The 20314-nt window shown below is 54.1% G+C and overlaps 1 protein-coding gene across 6 annotated transcripts in view; it reads left to right on the forward strand.

Moving 5' to 3' along the window:
- The window catches only part of LOC139748197 (uncharacterized), a 588267-nt gene that overhangs the window by 260971 nt on the left and 306982 nt on the right, over window positions 1–20314 (forward strand). Inside the window, exon 5 of one of the 6 annotated variants that reach the window (XM_071661021.1) lies at window positions 1267–1318. The exons of the other annotated variants lie outside the window; for them this stretch is intronic. Coding sequence (XP_071517122.1) covers window positions 1267–1270 — 4 coding nt within the window. The 3' untranslated portion in view covers window positions 1271–1318. Of the gene's footprint in view, window positions 1–1266; window positions 1319–20314 lie in introns of those variants that run through there. 6 annotated transcript variants of the gene reach the window in all.

Consider the following 20314-nt stretch of genomic DNA (forward strand, 5'->3'; position numbering starts at 1 on the left):
GGAAGTGAAGTGTTTTAGATATCTGGGAGTGGATTTGGCAGCGGATGGAACCATGGAAGCGGAAGTGAATCATAGGGTGGGGGAGGGGGCGAAAATTCTGGGAGCGTTGAAGAATATGTGGAAGTCGAGAACATTATCTCGGAAAGCAAAAATGGGTATGTTTGAAGGAATAGTGGTTCCAACAATGTTGTACGGTTGCTAGGCGTGGACTATGGATAGAGTTGTGCGCAGGAGGGTGGATGTGCTGGAAATGAGATGTTTGAGGACAATATGTGGTGTGAGGTGGTTTGATCTAGTAGGTAATGTAATGGTAAGAGAGATGTGTGGCAATAAAAAGAGTGTGGTTGAGAGAGCAGAAGAGGGTGTTTTGAAATGGTTTGGTCACATGGAGAGAATGAGTGAGTAAAGATTGACCGAGAGGATATATGTGTCGGAGGTGGAGGGAACGAGGAGAAGTGGGAGACCAAATTGGAGGTGGAAAGATGGAGTGAAAAAGATTTTGAGTGATCGGGGTCTGAACATGCAGGTGGGTGAAAGGCGTGCACGGAATAGAGTGAATTGGATCGATGTGGTATACCGGGGTCGACGTGCTGTCAATGGATTGAACCAGGGCATGTGAAGCGTCTGGGGTAAACCATGGAAAGTTGTGTGGGGCCTGTATGTGGAAAGGGAGCTGTGGTTTCGGGCATTATTGCATGACAGCTAGAGACTGAGTGTGAACGAATGGGGCCTTTGTTGTCTTTTCCTAGTGCTACCTCGCACACACGAGGGGGAGGGGGATGGTATTCCATGTGTGGCGAGGTGGCGATGGGAATGAATAAAGGCAGACAGTGTGAATTGTGTGCATGGGTATATATGTATGTGTCTGTGTGTGTATATATATGTGTACATTGAGATGTATAGGTATGTATATTTGCGTGTGTGGACTTGTATGTATATATATGTGTATGGGGGTGGGTTGGGCCATTTCTTTCGTCTGTTTCCATGCGCTACCTCGCAAACGCGGGAGACAGCGACAAGGCAAAATAGATAATATATATATATATATATATATATATATATATATATATATATATATATATATATATATATATCGTTTTTAATTTTCCAAAACAAGGAACAGAGAAGGGGGCCAAGTGAGGATAATCCCTCAAAGGCTCAGTCCTCTGTTCTTAACGCTACCTCGCTAACGCGGGAAATGGCGAGTATGTATGAAAAAAATGTTTTTTATTGATTATAGTAATATGTTTTTAATTCTCTTTTTAGGTGAGTATTGGCAAGGATGCAGACGGTGCTATAACACGGTAAGATATATATATATATATATATATATATATATATATATGTGTGTGTGTGTGTGTGTGTGTGTGTGGAGAATCGAATCCAGGACCATCCGTGTAGCATCCAGGTAGCCTAACCCCGAGGCCACGGGTCTATCGCCGCTACGTCGGGCGTCCCGGACTGCGAGATGAGATACTGCGCGTGTGGCTGCCACACTGAAGGTCCGGGGGTTCGATTCTCAGGGTGGATGGTAATTATTTTATATTACATATGTTTACTGCTATATATATATATATATATATATATATATATATATATATATATATATATATATATATATATATATATATATATATTTTTTTTTTTTTTTTTTTTTTTTCATACTATTCGCTATTTCCCGCGATAGCGAGGTAGCGTTAAGAACAGAGGACTGGGCCTTTGAGGGAATATCCTCACCTGGACCTCTTCTCTGTTCCTTCTTTTGGGAAAAAAAAAAAATATATATATATTATTATTATTATTATTATAATATACTTTGTCGCTGTCTCCCACGTTAGCGTGGTAGCGCATATATATATATATATATATATATATATATATATATATATATATATATATATATATATATAATCGTTATACTTGATCGCCGTTACCCGCGTTAGCGAGGTAGCGCCAGGAAACAGACGAAGAATCGCCCATCCACTCGTATACATAAACGCACATATACATATACATACACAGACGTTACATACATATATATGTACATATCCATACTTGCCTGGTCAACCAGGCTGGTTAAGGTGGCGCGGCCTTGCAGGAGGAGGAGGTGTGGCGTGTTGTGTGTGTTGTATCTTGAAACTGGTGGGTCATGGGTGACGTGGAGATAAAGATGAAGATAAAAGATGATAAAGAAGATAAGGAAGATAAAGAAGGAGATAGAGAAGATAAAGAAGGAGATAAAGAAGATAAAGGAGATAGAGAAGATAAAGAAGGAGATAAAGAAGGAGATTAGGAAGAAGATAAGAAAAAGAGAATGGAAGGATAAATGCATGTGGCGCAGTGGTTTAGAGAGAGAGATAGATAGATAGATAGATAGATAGAGAGAGAGAGAGAGAGAGAGAGAGAGAGAGAGAGAGAGAGAGAGAGAGAGAGAGAGAGAGAGAAGGGGGTGGGGCAGTGGAAGGGGGTGGGGGAAATTGATCATCCTTGGATGAGAGGCGGGGGGGGGGGATGGATCATTTTTTCTTTGACACATAATACGGGTTTTGGTGGGTAGGGGGTGGTGGGAGAGGAGGGGGTGTTGTGTGGGGGGGGGTTGATCGTCAATGATCATGCATGGCAACACAGTAATCGAGGTGGGAGGGGGAGGGGGGGGGCACATCTTGATTATATCTCTTGTGTTGCGTTGAAGAGGGGGAAGAGGGGGAGGCAGGGGGAGGCAGGGGGATTGTGAGGTGTGTGTGAGAGAGAGAGAGAGAGAGAGGAGGAGAGGTAGTGAGAGGCTCTCACCGTGTATTGTGTGGGCTGCCCCCCCCCCCCCCCCCCCCGCCTGAGGAAGATAATCACATATTGTGGCCAACTCATTGTTACCTCTCTCTCGCCTCGTCTACACTTGGGCCGAGAACTTGATTTACAGCTTCATTTACACTTGTATTTATTTATTTAACAAAGCATCCTCTGAATGGCCTCAGGTTCCCCCCCCCCCCCCCCATCCTCCCCCTCGCCTTTTTTATTCATATTTTGAAATCGCATTTTGTTATGATGGGTCGACGACCATTCCTGGGGTGTGTGTGTGATTACTTCACAAACGATTGTGTACAATCTTCGGTGCAGCGTAAGCTCATTTACATGGCGAAGGAAATGATTGAAGGAGGTGAATGAAGAGAGCGGGGGGTGGGGGGGAGGTATTGAAGTACAGGGAGAGATGTTTGGGCTGGAATATATAGTGAAGCCATGTATGTGATGTGATTATTACACGAAAGTGCACTTGGGAGCTTATCGTGTTTCGTTTTCCCCCGTGGACTCATAGAAGTGTGTGTGTTTACACTTGTGGGAGTAAAGACATGGTATATATATATATATATATATATATATATATATATATATATATATATATATATATATATATACGTCTCACTTAACATGTTGTGTATTATCAGTGGTCGTCATCATGAGCAGTGGTTACGTAGCGCTTGTCCACCTCGGAATCTCGCTCTGTTCCCCCTATAGCACTTTCATCCCCCCACCCCCACCCCCACCCCCACCCCCACCCCCACCGTACAGTCTGCCCAGGGTGGGGCACGGTGTGGGCTGCCAACTCACATGCCCGTGGCACGTCAGACACCACCTCCTCCACCTCCTCCTCCTCCTCCTCCTCCTCCTCCACCTCCTCCTCCTGGCTCCTGATGTTGGCAACACTTCCGTCTGTCTGTCACCTGTCACTTGTAACACTGCTTCCCCCGTCTCCTGTCCGTGGCACATTAACCCTCCTGTACCTTCTGTCCTTGGCACATTAACCCTCCTGTCCGTGGCACATTAACCCTCCTGTCTCTCCTGTCCGTGGCACATTAACCCTCATGTCTCTCCTGTCCGTGGCACATTAACCCTTCTGTCTCTCCTGTCCGTGGCACATTAACCCTCCTGTCCGTGGCACATTAACCCTCCTGTCTCCCCTGTCCGTGGCACATTAACCCTCCTGTACCTTCTTTCCGTGGCACATTAACCCTCCTGTCTCTCCTGTCCGTGGCACATTAACCCTCCTGTACCTTCTGTCCGTGGCACATTAACCCTCCTGTCTCCCCTGTCCGTGGCACATTAACCCTCCTGTACCTTCTGTCCGTGGCACATTAACCCTCCTGTCTCTCCTGTCCGTGGCACATTAACCCTCCTGTACCTTCTGTCCTTGGCACATTAACCCTCCTGTCCGTGGCACATTAACCCTCCTGTCTCCCCTGTCCGTGGCACATTAACCCTCCTGTCCGTGGCACATTAACCCTCCTGTCCGTGGCACATTAACCCTCCTGTCTCCCCTGTCCGTGGCACATTAACCCTCCTGTCTCCCCTGTCCGTGGCACATTAACCCTCCTGTCCGTGGCACATTAACCCTCCTGTCTCTCCTGTCCGTGGCACATTAACCCTCCTGTACCTTCTGTCCGTGGCACATTAACCCCCCTGTCCGTGGCACATTAACCCTCCTGTCTCCCCTGTCCGTGGCACATTAACCCTCCTGTACCTTCTGTCCGTGGCACATCAACCCTCCTGTCTCTCCTGTCCGTGGCACATTAACCCTCCTGTACCTTCTGTCCTTGGCACATTAACCCTCCTGTCCGTGGCACATTAACCCTCCTGTCTCCCCTGTCCGTGGCACATTAACCCTCCTGTCTCCCCTGTCCGTGGCACATTAACCCTCCTGTCCGTGGCACATTAACCCTCCTGTCTCCCCTGTCCTGGCACATTAACCCTCCTGTACCTTCTGTCCTTGGCACATTAACCATAACCCTCCCACAGTCCCTCCCCTGACCCCACATGACTCCCTCCCACAGTCCCTCCCCTGACCCCACATGACTCCCTCCCACAGTCCCTCCCCTGACCCCACATGACTCCCTCCCACAGTCCCTCCCCTGTCCCCACATGACTCCCTCCCTCAGTCCCTCCCCTGACCCCACATGACTCCCTCCCACAGTCCCTCCCCTGACCCCACATGACTCCCACAGTCCCTCCCCTGACCCCACATGACTCCCTCCCACAGTCCCTCCCCTGACCCCACATGACTCCCTCCCACAGTCCCTCCCCTGTCCCCACATGACTCCCTCCCTTGTCCCTCCCACTCGTTTTTGCCCCCTTCAAAGTGCTACCCCACACTCACTTTCCTGCTCTCTCCTCTCCCCTTCCCTCTTGCTTTGTTTTCTCCCCATAGTCATTACTCTGTAGCACCCCAACCCTCTCATTGTTCTCTCTCTCCCTCCACGCCTCTTACAACTTTACCTCCCTCATTTCTCTCATCTCCCCCTCACATCTTCTGTCCTCATAAGTAACACAGTTACCACCCCCAGTGCCCGTGATGTGTTATCTCCCCATCTATATCCTTGTTGCCTTACACAGATTTGCTCTCCCCGTCCATCTGCCAGTTATCTCCCCAGTGCCCTTGATATGTTCTCTCCCTTTTACATCTTACCCTCTTCTCTCCCCCACATATATTAATATGTTCTCTCCCCTCCACATATTTCTTTATCTCCCCATCCCACTCACCCTGACCCCCCCCCCCCCACTTCCCCTCTCCACTCTCCATCCCTCAGGCTCTGTCGTCTCCCCGTCCCTCAACCTGCATTCTCCCCATTCATCCCAACCCGTTCATCTCATTCATCTCGGTGTGTGTCATCTCCCCATCCCCCCACCCCGTCTCCTCCCCAGTGGCATCCTTCCCTCCCCCACACTTCACCCCCCCCCCCAGTACACCCCTCCCTCCCTTCGTTTCATCAGTCTGGCTCTTGTGTGATCTTGTGTATCTCCCCTCCCCAGTGATGGGGGGGGGGGGGGGGGGGGGGGAGTGCCAGGGCATTAGACAAATAGCGAGGCGCCTTTGAGTCGTCTTGATCAAGAAGAAGTTGACACAAAATATATGTAAGGAAGCGGAGCCACCACCCTGATGACTCCCTCCCTCCCTCCCTCCCTCCTGCTACTCCGTGTGTGGTGGTGGTAGTTGTGGTTGTGGTTGGTGGGGAGGATGGTTGTGGTTGTTGGTGTTAGGTTATTATTGGTGTGGGTTGTGGTGGGTGTTGTCGATACATCGTGTTGCTGAATGTTTAAATGATGATACCATCCCATCTGCCACCGGTACCATCCCATCTGTCACCGGTACCATCCCATCTGCCACCGGTACCATCCCATCTGTCAGTGGTACCGTCCCATCTGCCACCGGTACCATCCCATATGCAGGTGTGTTAGCCTGGCATGAGTGAGACACACACACACACACACGTCATTACCGCCAGCTGGGTCTTGTGTGGTAAAAATAATGACCCCAGCTGGAGCCGTCGCCTGGCCAGGGGTAGTGATGGTGGTGGTAGGTGGTGATGGTGGTGGGTGGTGGTGGGTCGTGGTGGGTGATGGTGGTGGTGGTGGTGGGTGGCAGTAATTATTGCCATGTGATGAAGGCCTACTGGTGGTGATGGTGGGTGGTGGTGGGTCGTGGTGGTGGTGGTGGGTGATGGTGGTGGTGGTGGTGGGTGGCAGTAATTATTGCCATGTGATGAAGGCCTACTGGTGGTGATGGTGGGTGGTGGTGGGTCGTGGTGGTGGTGGTGGGTGATGGTGGTGGTGGTGGTGGGTGGCAGTAATTATTGCCATGTGATGAAGGCCTACACGTGTCTGGCTCTTCGTGTTTCTGGCCAGCCGTGTTCTCTGACGAGAACTTGGTGAGGCGTGGAGGTTTGGCCAGGACTGACGCAGGGGTATAAACGGAAGTTTGGCGATAGTATACTTATGTTTGGCGAGGACTGACGCAGGGGTATATACGGAAGTTTGGCGATAGTATACTTACGTTTGGCGAGGACTGACGCAGGGGTATATACGGAAGTTTGGCGATAGCATACTTATGTTTGGCGAGGACTGACGCGGGGTATACACGGAAGTTTGGCGATAGTATACTTATGTTTGGCGGGGGTATATACGGAAGTTTGGCGATAGTATACTTATGTTTGGCGGGGGTATATACGGAAGTTTGGCGATAGTATACTTATGTTTGGCGGGGGTATATACGGAAGTTTGGCGATAGTATACTTATGTTTGGCGGGGGTATACACGGAAGTTTGGCGATAGTATACTTATGTTTGGCGAGGACTGACGCAGGGGTATATACGGAAGTTTGGCGATAGTATACTTATGTTTGGCGGGGGTATATACGGAAGTTTGGCGATAGTATACTTATGTTTGGCGGGGGTATATACGGAAGTTTGGCGATAGTATACTTATGTTTGGCGGGGGTATATACGGAAGTTTGGCGATAGTATACTTATGTTTGGCGAGGACTAGGGGATATATACGGAAGTTTGGCGATAGTATACTTATGTTTGGCGAGGACTAGGGGGTATATACGGAAGTTTGGCGGTGGTATACTTATGTTTGGCGAGGATTGTAGTACATGCATGTGTTTGGCGAGGAGTGGAGTATGCTTGTGCTTGGCGAGGATTGGAGTATACCTGTGTTTGGCGAGGATTAGAGTAGAGGTACGGGCGTGTCGTATGGTGGAGGTAGTTACGGTACGATGGTCGTAACGATGGTTCAGTGTTCCTGACCACGTCACACTGGCTGTTGACGGCTCGCTGGACCGAGCAGATTGGCAGGGGAGCAAGTGGGCAGCAGACGGTGGCGTGTGTTGCTGGTCCCTACTGGGCAGCAGACGGTGGCGTGTGTTGCTGGTCCCTACTGGGCAGCAGACGGCGGCGTGTGTTGCTGGTCCCTACTGGGCAGCAGACGGTGGCGTGTGTTGCTGGTCCCTACTGGGCAGCAGACGGTGGCGTGTGTTGCTTCCTACTGGGCAGCAGACGGTGGCGTGTGTTGCTGGTCCCTACTGGGCAGCAGACGGTGGCGTGTGTTGCTGGTCCCTACTGGGCAGCAGACGGTGGCGTGTGTTGCTGGTCCCTACTGGGCAGCAGACGGTGGCGTGTGTTGCTCCCTACTGGGCAGCAGACGGTGGCGTGTGTTGCTCGTGACGGTGCTGGTGTGGAGGCTGGCCGTGTGCTGGTGTGGAGGCTGGCCGTGTGCTGGTGTGGAGGCTGGCCGTGTGCTGGTGTGGAGGCTGGCCGTGTGCTGGTGTGGAGGCTGGCCGTGTGATGGTGTGGAGGCTGGCCGTGTGCTGGTGTGGAGGCTGGCCGTGTGCTGGTGTGGAGGCTGGCCGTGTGCTGGTGTGGAGGCTGGCCGTGTGCTGGTGTGGAGGCTGGCCGTGTGCTGGTGTGGAGGCTGGCCGTGTGCTGGTTTGGAGGCTGGCCGTGTGATGGTGTGGAGGCTGGCCGTGTGCTGGTGTGGAGGCTGGCCGTGTGCTGGTGTGGAGGCTGGCCGTGTGCTGGTGTGGAGGCTGGCCGTGTGTTGGTGTGGAGGCTGGCCGTGTGATGGTGTGGAGGCTGGCCGTGTGATGGTGTGGAGGCTGGCCGTGTGCTGGTGTGGAGGCTGGCCGTGTGATGGTGTGGAGGCTGGCCGTGTGATGGTGTGGAGGCTGGCCGTGTGATGGTGTGGAGGCTGGCCGTGTGCTGGTGTGGAGGCTGGCCGTGTGCTGGTGTGGAGGCTGGCCGTGTGCTGGTGTGGAGGCTGGCCGTGTGCTGGTGTGGAGGCTGGCCGTGTGCTGGTGTGGAGGCTGGCCGTGTGCTGGTGTGGAGGCTGGCCGTGTGATGGTGTGGAGGCTGGCCGTGTGCTGGCTGGGTAGCTTGGGTCTTCTCTGAGCAGTAAGGGCCTGATGGTGCGGCCCCTCTTTGATTAAGGGCCTCCTGCCCCTGTCGCAGTAGCTGACCACCGGCCCTGCACGATGGCTTGGCCCTTAGGGAGGTGCGAGCCCTGGGGGTATATGATGGCTTTTGTTTTCCACCCTGACGCATCGAGTAAAGATGAAGTTGAATTGAGGTTTGTAAGCTGCATGAATGATGTGGGCAGAGAGACTTGTTACAGTGGTGTCTACACTAGGTAATGAGCAGAGACCTGTTACAGTGGTGTCACACTGGGTAATGGGCAGAGAGACTTGTTACAGTGGTGTCTACACTAGGTAATGGGCAGAGAGACTTGTTACAGTGGTGTGTGACACTGGACAGAGGAACTTGCTACAGTGGTGTCACAGTGGGTGAAGGTAAGACACATGTAAGGATATAACTTGGGTCAACCCGCGAGTTGCTGTAAGGGACGGCGGTTTGGTGGCAGACGTTGTGTGTGTGTATGTGTGTGTGTGTGTGTGTGTGTGTGTGTGTGTGTGTGTTGTGTGTATGTGTGTGTGTGTGTGTGTGTGTGGTGTATTGTGACACGTTATTAAGGCTGAGATAAGGGTCGGCCTTATCTCCTGGCCTCTTGTTTACATACGACGGTCGGGGGGGGGGGGGGGGGGGCAAGCAGCGTTTGCCCTTAGCATTTACCTGGGCCGGTCTGTATACCGTCCAGGTGTAGGTGTAACATCGCTGGTCGACATGTGCTGTGTTCTCGACGTACGTTCAGGGTATAACAGGTCGAGTTATGGTGTTCTCGAAGCAGCAGCAGCAGCAGCTGTTCCTGCTGACGTAGGCCAAGCCCGGGTTGTGTTCAGCGAGGTAGTGAGGTGTCGAGGTACAGATGGTGGACCGCCCGAGTGGCTGAACGTGAGGGAACGCCTTATCTCTGCATCACATTAGGGCGTCTCGCACACTGGCCCACCGGCTGGCCATGTGTGTCGCTGGGGCAGACGTACGCCCGCTCACGCTGGCCCCGTGCCATACTTCACTATACTTAGATGGCACGTATGTATGTGTGTGTGTGTGTGTGTGTGTGTGTGTAGGGGTGTTGGGGAGGCGGGAGCAGCCAGACGGGTTTGGTCATGTGTAGTGGTAGTGGTAGTGGTGGTTGGGGTAAATATGACGTTCTACATCCCCACAAGGAGAGGTGGTGGTGTGTAGTGGGGGATGGTAGGGGGTAAATATGGTGGACTTACGGCAGGGAAACGGGTGGGTGGTGGGGGGATGGGTGATGTGTAGTGGGGAGTGAGTGGAGGGGATGTTGCTCCCCAGCAGCGGGGCGAACTCTGGGGTAATGTGTAGCGAGCAGTGGACTGTGTTAAAGTGGGGGGGGGGGGGGGTTGTTCTGGGGTTGCTTGGTGAGGTGGGGGTGTGAGGCCAGGTGATGGGGGGCGGGTAGGGGGGGGGCACAGTACTGGGGGACTTTTATGAGCAACAGACCATTTGCCTGATCATGCCAGGACCATCCGGGCCCCACATTACGTCGCGTCAAGACTCGCGAGGGAACCATCTGCATCACAATCTGGTCTCCATCTGTGTGCTACCACCAGCAGATAACCTTGGTCACAGACCATCAGGTCTTGTGTTATCTGTCCTTCCCATGTACTGTCTGCACCAGCAGATAACCTGGTCATAGACCATCAGGTCTTGTGTTATCTGTCCTTCCCATGTACTGTCCTGCACCAGCAGATAACCTGGTCATAGACCATCAGGTCTTGTGTTATCTGTCCTTCCCATGTACTGTCCTGCACCAGCAGATAACCTGGTCATAGACCACCAGGTCTTGTGTTATCTGTCCTTCCCATGTACTGTCCTCCACCAGCAGATAACCTGGTCATAGACCATCAGGTCTTGTGTTATCTGTCCTTCCCATGTACTGTCCTGCACCAGCAGATAACCTGGTCGTAGACCATCAGGTCTTGTGTTATCTGTCCTTCCCATGTACTGTCCTGCACCAGCAGATAACCTGGTCATAGACCATCAGGTCTTGTGTTATCTGTCCTTCCCATGTACTGTCCTGCACCAGCAGATAACCTGGTCATAGACCATCAGGTCTTGTGTTATCTGTCCTTCCCATGTACTGTCCTCCACCAGTAGATAACCTGGTCATAGACCATCAGGTCTTGTGTTATCTGTCCTTCCCATGTACTGTCCTCCACCAGCAGATCACCTGGTCGTACACCATCAGGTCTTGTGTTCCCTGCCATGTGTTCGTGGCAGGAGAGGTGTTGATGATAAGAATGGGTTGGAAATTCTACTATTTCCTCAATATTTCTTTGCCATTTGAATTACCGAAGTATTTGAACATTCCGCTGACGTGTGGTGGCTAAAAGTGGAGGACGGGGAGTCGAAGTGTCACTTAAGGTGTTGTAAAGACTGGGTTGTGGAGTTGTGAGGTCTGATCCACCAGCCTCCAGGAGGGATCATCAGTGGTGGGGCGTGAGGGAGGAGGAGATGAGGAAGACCCTCTGGTGGACGACTGTCTCCAGTCCTTATCGAAGGAGGGAAGAAAATATAGGATTAGTCGAAGTCATTTGAGAAAAAAATGATGAAAAGTTACGGACTGTAGAATGTGGTGATCTGGAATAGACTCGTCTTCAGGAGAGTCCAGACTGGAATAAAGACTCAGTCATTCTCGCAGAAGGAGAAACTGCAATAGTCTTCCAGAGCGGCGTTAGAAATATGAGGCGAGGCCCAGGGGCGTGTGCAGCGTGCTGGAGGTGGGGGAGGGGTGGTAGCTGCTGAGGTGTGAGGTGGGGTAGAGTCTGGAAGGTGTACGTACAAAGGACTGGAACACATCCTGGACTCCGTTTCTCCCTGGAACATTATTGATGGTGAGGCAACAGTTGTGGTGTGCTGGACGGGTTATGATGACCCTGGAACATTATTGATGGTGAGGCAACAGTTGTGGTGTGCTGGACGGGTTATGATGATCGTGGAACATTATTGATGGTGAGGCAACAGTTGTGGTGTGCTGGACGGGTTATGATGATCGTGGAACATTATTGGTGGTGAGGCAACAGTTGTGGTGTGCTGGACGGGTTATGATGATCGTGGAACAAGGCTTCAGTTGTCATAGTTGTTAATATTTTGGTGTTTGTATATATCTTCATCACTTGATAAAGTAGACCAGGAGGTTTTTGCCTTGTGATGGGTTGTGGTTGATGTGATGAAGGGGACAGCCCTTGACGGAGGACGTACGACCCCATCAAGCACGACGGTACGACTTGTCAGTACGACCACGGTACGACCCACGGGTGTGGTTACCCCCCCCCCATAGTGAGACCGTGACAGGTACATGGGTATTGTACCTCCCTAGTACTACACTGTACTAATGACTACTTGCAAGTTGTATTGATCTATCTATCTATCCACCTCTATCTATCTATCTATCTATCTATATGTAGCTGTCTATCGTATTGTATCAGTATTTTCCCGTGGGAATAAGATAGTGCACCCAGAACTAGAAACATAAAAGAGTATTTTTTTCATATATATATATATATATATATATATATATATATATATATATATGTATTTGATAGTTTTCTGATGAGGGGGTGGGTGGGTAGGTGGGGGTGGGGGTGGGGGTAGTGTGCCATAGCGTGGGTAATGTGCTAATGACCCCCCCAGCCCCCCCCCCCCCCCCCCCCCGGCCCCCAGCCGTCAATAGGTGACATCAAAGTGACGAGTTCTCGCCCCAGTGGAGGTGTGAGGTGTTCACTGGCAGACTGTTGATTATTCAAAGGCTCGGCCAGACGGAGGCTCCTCTGACCCCCCCCTTACCCAGCCCCCCCCCCCCCCCCCCGCCCCATGTTTGTTGCCTTAGCGCGGGAGTCTGCAAAATCCGGACTTATCCAGTGTCTCAGAAATGTACACTAGGGTATCTCAAATCCGGACTAGAAATGTCGCTAACCCGGGCTAGGATGTCTCTCCTATCCGGACTGGGATGTCAACAATCCAGACAGGTGTGGATGCCAGTATAGAAGTGTACATTTAGTTCAGCAATGTGTACAAGATGAGTGGATGTGAACGGTTGTGTACACAACCACCCATGACGTCAGACTTGAGACTCAGGACTCGTTTACATATCCAAGACAATTATGTTTTTATTTTTGATTTTCCGGATTTACAGTAGTTAATGTGAGGACGACAGCCAACCCGTGTGCCACAACCTTGTATGATTGCTGGGTGTGGCCGGGGGTCAGGGTGTGTGTGTAGCCTCACGCAGGGGGTGGAGGGGGGGGGTGTCATGTGGGGGGAGAAATACCCCCCACTCCACCCTCCACATCACCATAGGTCGTCCTTGAAGGCTGTTCTCAACCTCCACATCTCGAGGGCGTTTTGAGACGTGGCTCCGCTTTTATACTGTGATCAACCAGACTGTTCTGGCCCGGTGTGTGTGTGTGTGTGTGTGTGTGTTACGAACTTGGCTAACGACCGCGCGATCAGCTGCACGTAAGACAAAAATAACCGGACCTGGAATTTCAGTCATCCGAGCTGAGATGTCTCCAAAATCCGAAATAGAGTGAATCCGGATTGGGACTTTCCAAAATCCTAACTGGGGTATAGAAAAGAATAAACTCATACAGTAAGTCTTGATTTTCCAATTGGTTATGTCTGTGTTATTTTATACCCGGTACAGCGATTACGCCGATTCGAACCCCGGATGTGTACAGTGTTATCTCGTGCTACAATCATGGTTCCTGTAGCCTTCATTGATACGCAGGCGTGCGTGGCGTAGCTTGCGTCGGCGTAAGCATCAGTTACGACATCAAGGAACGGTACAGACGTAACCCACAGTTGTGTCACACAGCATTTGTACTGCAGGTGGATCTCGTGGGTGATGGTGACCCAGTTGTGATGGTGATGATGATGGTGATGTACTGGTGGTGATGGAGGTGGTGATCCAGTAGTGATGGTGAGCTACTGGTGGTGGTGGTGGTGATGGAGGTGGTGATGTGGTGGTGGTGATGGAGATGGTGATGTGGTGACTGTGATGGAGATGGTGATCTATTGGTGGGGGTGGTGGAGATGTTGGAGAGCGTACATCACGGGTCATGGTAATATTCCCCAACATACCCCCCCCCCCCCCCGCGCCCGGGGTTTGATGACCCTCAGATGGTTCTAGTATGTCAGGGGGTAATTCTATACCCCCTCCCCCAGAACCATGTCTGGGGGAGGCATCTTGGAACTACAGGGCTGCGCTACATGGAGTAGCAGGGAAAGAACTGAAGCCTGAGAGTCTCTCTCTCTCTCTCTCTCTCTCTCTCTCTCTCTCTCTCTCTCTCTCTCTCTCTCTCTCTCTCTCTCTCTCCATGTTCCTCGCCCCCTCCCCTCCTGCACCACCCTGGCGAGGGGGGGGGGGGGCACATTAAGGGCCGCTCAGGGATCAGGGGTGGGAGGAGGAGGCGTAGCCAGGCCCCGCCCTTGATGCCTCTGTCCTCCTCCCTCGGTTAAGACCCCATCATCCCCATAAAGAGAGGAGACGCTCCCTTTGTTCTCCCTGATCTCCTGAGAGAGAGAGAGAGAGAGAGAGAGAGAGAGAGAGAGAGAGAGAGAGAGAGAGAGAGAGAGATCCCCCTGCACCCCCAGTCTCCCCCTCCCCTAAGATGGTGTGGGAGATGGTGGGGTGAGATGTGAGGGGAGGGTGGGTGGTCCTCACACTGCAGTGTGGCACGAACACGGGAGATGTGTGGACGAAGGGTTTACCCGCTGTGGGAGGGGAGGGAAGAGGAGGAGGAGGGGGAGAGGAGGAGGAGGGGAGGAGAGGAGGAGGAGGAGGGGGAAGAGGAGGAGGAGAAGGGGGAAGAGGAGGAGGAGGAGGAGGGGAAGGAGGAGGAGGAGGAGGAAGAAGAAGAAGAAGAGTTGGAGGAGGAAGATGATGTATGTAAGGTTAACATCAAGCAATGTATTGTCTAAAGATTTTTTATATTGATGTTTGTATTAGAATTTTGATAATGATGCTTGTCACTCGAGGACGACGGTTGTGTTGTAGAGGCCGAGGTGTGTGTGTGTGTGGGTGTGTGTGGTAACCGACCACACCTCTGGCTACACTTGCCCCTACACACGGGTCTGTGTGTAGGCCACTGGTGTAGTGTTGGTGGGGCCCTCACACCCCCCACATCCCCATCGTCTGCAGGAGACTGCTCCTCCCTCACCTCACCTCACACCCCGCCGGTCCCTGGCCGCTCCTCCTCCCTCACCTCACCTCACACCCCGCCGGTCCCTGGCCGCTCCTCCTCCCTCACCTCACCTCACACCCCGCCGGTCCCTGGCCGCTCCTCCTCCCTCACCTCACCTCACACCCCGCCGGTCCCTGGCCGCTCCTCCTCCCTCACCTCACCTCACACCCCGCCGGTCCCTGGCCGCTCCTCCTCCCTCACCTCACCTCACACCCCGCCGGTCCCTGGCCGCTCCTCCTCCCTCACCTCACCTCACCTCACACCCCGCCGGTCCCTGGCCGCTGCTCCTCCCTCACCTCACCTCACCTCACACCCCGCCGGTCCCTGGCCGCTCCTCCTCCCTCACCTCACCTCACACCCCGCCGGTCCCTGGCCGCTCCTCCTCCCTCACCTCACCTCACACCCCGCCGGTCCCTGGCCGCTGCTCCTCGTCATTCATAATGTCCACATCTTTACTCCCGCTGGGAAAGGAAGGTTTGGTTGTGGTGTGTGCGGCACACAAACCTTGGTGGTCCATCTTATGGCGCTTGAGTCGCTCTTACCTTCAATGTCATGTGGCTCACCATTTTCTTTAACCTGTAGAACATTGTCTGTGTTCGAATATCTATCCTCCTCCTCCTCCTCCTCCTCCATCATCCCTCTCCCCTCCCAAGTGTGGACGGGTCTTCCTCCGCTTCTGTGGCTTGAGTTCCTCTGTGCAGACTGTATCACATTGTGCCCGACTCCACGTAACGTGATCCAGCCGTGGCTCTCTCTTGTTCTGTCCCTTAACGATGTGAACCAGGAAATTGGGCCTCACTACGAGACTACAATCACTGCTATTAAAATCTGGACTTCTCTCGTCCCTCTTAACCCTCTCCTCATAACCCTAGATGGACAGTTTCAGCTCCCTCAGGGTTCTTCGTAGCACAATCTTGTACGTATCTCTCTCCCATGTACACTCACTATGCCCCACGTACACTCACTATCCCCCACGTACACTCACTATCCCCCACGTACACTCACTGTCCCCCACGTACACTCACTATCCCCCACGTACACTCACTATCCCCCACGTACACTCACTATCCCCCACGTACACTCACTGTCCCCCACGTACACTCACTATCCCCCACGTACACTCACTATCCCCCACGTACACTCACTGTCCCCCACGTACACTCACTATCCCCCACGTACACTCACTATCCCCCACGTACACTCACTATCCCCCACGTACACTCACTGTCCCCCACGTACACTCACTATCCCCCACGTACACTCACTATCCCCCACGTACAATCCCCCACGTACACTTACTATCCCTTCTCGCACTACCGACTCTGGGACACTTCGCTGGGTTTGAAGGTCTTCCTCGAGTATCCTTTACGTCGTGTCCCGGGACCAGTGTTGTTGTGTCCCGGGACCAGTGCTGTTGTGTCCCGGGACCAGTGTTGTTGTGTCCCGGGACCAGTGTTGTTGTGTCCCGGGACCAGTGCTGCTGTGTCCCGGGACCAGTGCTGCTGTGTCCCGGGACCAGTGTTGTGTCCCGGGACCAGTGTTGTTGTGTCCCGGGACCAGTGTTGTTGTGTCCCGGGACCAGTGTTGTTGTGTCCCGGGACCAGTGTTGTTGTGTCCCGGGACCAGTGTTGTTGTGTCCCGGGACCAGTGTTGTTGTGTCCCGGGACCAGTGTTGTTGTGTCCCGGGACCAGTGCTGCTGTGTCCCGGGACCAGTGTTGTTGTGTCCCGGGACCAGTGTTGTTGTGTCCCGGGACCAGTGCTGTTGTGTCCCGGGACCAGTGCTGTTGTGTCCCGGGACCAGTGTTGTTGTGTCCCGGGACCAGTGTTGTTGTGTCCCGGGACCAGTGTTGTTGTGTCCCGGGACCAGTGCTGTTGTGTCCCGGGACCAGTGCTGCTGTGTCCCGGGACCAGTGTTGTTGTGTCCCGGGACCAGTGTTGTTGTGTCCCGGGACCAGTGTTGTTGTGTCCCGGGACCAGTGCTGCTGTGTCCCGGGACCAGTGCTGCTGTGTCCCGGGACCAGTGTTGTTGTGTCCCGGGACCAGTGTTGTTGTGTCCCGGGACCAGTGTTGTTGTGTCCCGGGACCAGTGTTGTTGTGTCGCGGGACCAGTGTTGTTGTGTCCCGGGACCAGTGCTGCTGTGTCTCGGGACCAGTGTTGTTGTGTCCCGGGACCAGTGTTGTTGTGTCCCGGGACCAGTGTTGCTGTGTCCCGGGACCAGTGCTGTTGTGTCCCGGGACCAGTGCTGCTGTGTCCCGGGACCAGTGTTGTGTCCCGGGACCAGTGTTGTTGTGTCCCGGGACCAGTGTTGTTGTGTCCCGGGACCAGTGTTGTTGTGTCCCGGGACCAGTGTTGTTGTGTCGCGGGACCAATGTTGTTGTGTCCCGGGACCAGTGCTGCTGTGTCCCGGGACCAGTGTTGTTGTGTCCCGGGACCAGTGTTGTTGTGTCCCGGGACCAGTGTTGATGTGTCCCGGGACCAGTGCTGTTGTGTCCCGGGACCAGTGCTGCTGTGTCCCGGGACCAGTGTTGTTGTGTCCCGGGACCAGTGTTGTTGTGTCCCGGGACCAGTGTTGTTGTGTCCCGGGACCAGTGTTGTTGTGTCCCGGGACCAGTGTTGTTGTGTCCCGGGACCAGTGCTGTTGTGTCCCGGGACCAGTGCTGCTGTGTCCCGGGACCAGTGTTGTTGTGTCCCGGGACCAGTGTTGTTGTGTCCCGGGACCAGTGTTGTTGTGTCCCGGGACCAGTGCTGCTGTGTCCCGGGACCAGTGCTGCTGTGTCCCGGGACCAGTGTTGTTGTGTCCCGGGACCAGTGTTGTTGTGTCCCGGGACCAGTGCTGCTGTGTCCCGGGACCAGTGTTGTTGTGTCCCGGGACCAGTGTTGTTGTGTCCCGGGACCAGTGTTGATGTGTCCCGGGACCAGTGTTGTTGTGTCCCGGGCCCAGTGCTGCTGTGTCCCGGGACCAGTGTTGTTGTGTCCCGGGACCAGTGCTGTTGTGTCCCGGGACCAGTGCTGCTGTGTCCCGGGACCAGTGTTGTTGTGTCCCGGGACCAGTGCTGTTGTGTCCCGGGACCAGTGTTGTTGTGTCCCGGGACCAGTGCTGTTGTGTCCCGGGACCAGTGCTGCTGTGTCCCGGGACCAGTTTTGTTGTGTCCCGGGACCAGTGCTGTTGTGTCCCGGGACCAGTGCTGCTGTGTCCCGGGACCAGTGCTGCTGTGTCCCGGGACCAGTGCTGCTTTGTCCCGGGACCAGTGCTGTTGTGTCCCGGGACCAGTGCTGCTGTGTCCCGGGACCAGTGCTGCTGTGTCCCGGGACCAGTGTTGTTGTGTCCCGGGACCAGTGTTGTTGTGTCCCGGGACCAGTGTTGTTGTGTCCCGGGACCAGTGTTGTTGTGTCGCGGGACCAGTGTTGTTGTGTCCCGGGACCAGTGCTGCTGTGTCCCGGGACCAGTGTTGTTGTGTCCCGGGACCAGTGTTGTTGTGTCCCGGGACCAGTGTTGTTGTGTCCCGGGACCAGTGCTGTTGTGTCCCGGGACCAGTGCTGCTGTGTCCCGGGACCAGTGTTGTTGTGTCCCGGGACCAGTGTTGTTGTGTCCCGGGACCAGTGTTGTTGTGTCCCGGGACCAGTGTTGTTGTGTCCCGGGACCAATGTTGTTGTGTCCCGGGACCAGTGCTGCTGTGTCCCGGGACCAGTGTTGTTGTGTCCCGGGACCAGTGTTGTTGTGTCCCGGGACCAGTGTTGTTGTGTCCCGGGACCAGTGCTGTTGTGTCCCGGGACCAGTGCTGCTGTGTCCCGGGACCAGTGTTGTTGTGTCCCGGGACCAGTGTTGTTGTGTCCCGGGACCAGTGTTGTTGTGTCCCGGGACCAGTGTTGTTGTGTCCCGGGACCAGTGCTGTTGTGTCCCGGGACCAGTGCTGCTGTGTCCCGGGACCAGTGTTGTTGTGTCCCGGGACCAGTGTTGTTGTGTCCCGGGACCAGTGTTGTTGTGTCCCGGGACCAGTGCTGCTGTGTCCCGGGACCAGTGCTGCTGTGTCCCGGGACCAGTGTTGTTGTGTCCCGGGACCAGTGTTGTTGTGTCCCGGGACCAGTGCTGCTGTGTCCCGGGACCAGTGTTGTTGTGTCCCGGGACCAGTGGTGTTGTGTCCCGGGACCAGTGTTGATGTGTCCCGGGACCAGTGTTGTTGTGTCCCGGGCCCAGTGCTGCTGTGTCCCGGGACCAGTGTTGTTGTGTCCCGGGACCAGTGCTGTTGTGTCCCGGGACCAGTGCTGCTGTGTCCCGGGACCAGTGTTGTTGTGTCCCGGGACCAGTGCTGTTGTGTCCCGGGACCAGTGTTGTTGTGTCCCGGGACCAGTGCTGTTGTGTCCCGGGACCAGTGCTGTTGTGTCCCGGGACCCGTGTTGTTGTGTCCCGGGACCAGTGCTGTTGTGTCCCGGGACCAGTGCTGCTGTGTCCCGGGACCAGTGCTGCTGTGTCCCGGGACCAGTGCTGCTTTGTCCCGGGACCAGTGCTGTTGTGTCCCGGGACCAGTGCTGCTGTGTCCCGGGACCAGTGCTGCTGTGTCCCGGGACCAGTGCTGCTGTGTCCCGGGACCAGTGCTGTTGTGTCGGCGGAGTTTCCTCCAGCTGTGCTGAGCGTACAGCGGAGTTTCGTCCAGCTGTGCTGAGCGTACAGCGGAGGTCGTCTCTGACCGGGTTGGAGTGTCCTGTGCTCCTGTCTGTTCTAATATGCTGAACTCATCGTCTGTAGTTTGATTCATTGATGCTTGTCCCATCTGGGAGAGATCATATTCAGTGCTGTTCCAACGCTTCCCTTTCCTCCTTGTTTCGCGTCCTGCCTCCGTGTCTGCTCTCAGCCAGGCATGCTCTCACGTGGATAAAAGAAGGCGTTACGATTTGACATCCTCAACTCCTACATCTCGCTGGTCCTTGACCGAAGGATCTCTCAACAGGGTGTGTAGTTCGGCTTGCCTGGCCGTTTACAGACGTGACCAGTACACAGGTGACTCTCCACCTGGTGTCCTCCATGCTAGTGTCCTCCAGGTACATCAGTGTGTGGTGTTGGTCAGGGTCAATGCTTGGCCTTGTTGGCCTGGCATGACCTGCGACTGAGCCTGGCTTAATGATGGTTGAAACTTGGGTTGTATTCTGGCTTGGCTGATTCCACATTCCTCCTCCTCCTCCTCCTCCTCCTCCTCCTCCTCCTCCTCCTCCTCTAGGCGTAACCCTCATGCTGAACGTGTACTCTCTTGTGTTTTCCTTGACCAAGGTCCGTCCTCCCGTGTTGCTTCCCAGATGCAGGTGGGCAAGACCTCCGCCCCGGATGATACATCCCTACCTAAACCCCCCCACCCCCCACCCCCGCGCGCCTCCCCGCCTCGCGTCTTGA

Source organism: Panulirus ornatus, chromosome 73 (genome assembly GCF_036320965.1).
Source record: "Panulirus ornatus isolate Po-2019 chromosome 73, ASM3632096v1, whole genome shotgun sequence".
In the NCBI taxonomy this organism is placed as follows: Eukaryota; Metazoa; Arthropoda; class Malacostraca; order Decapoda; family Palinuridae; genus Panulirus; species Panulirus ornatus.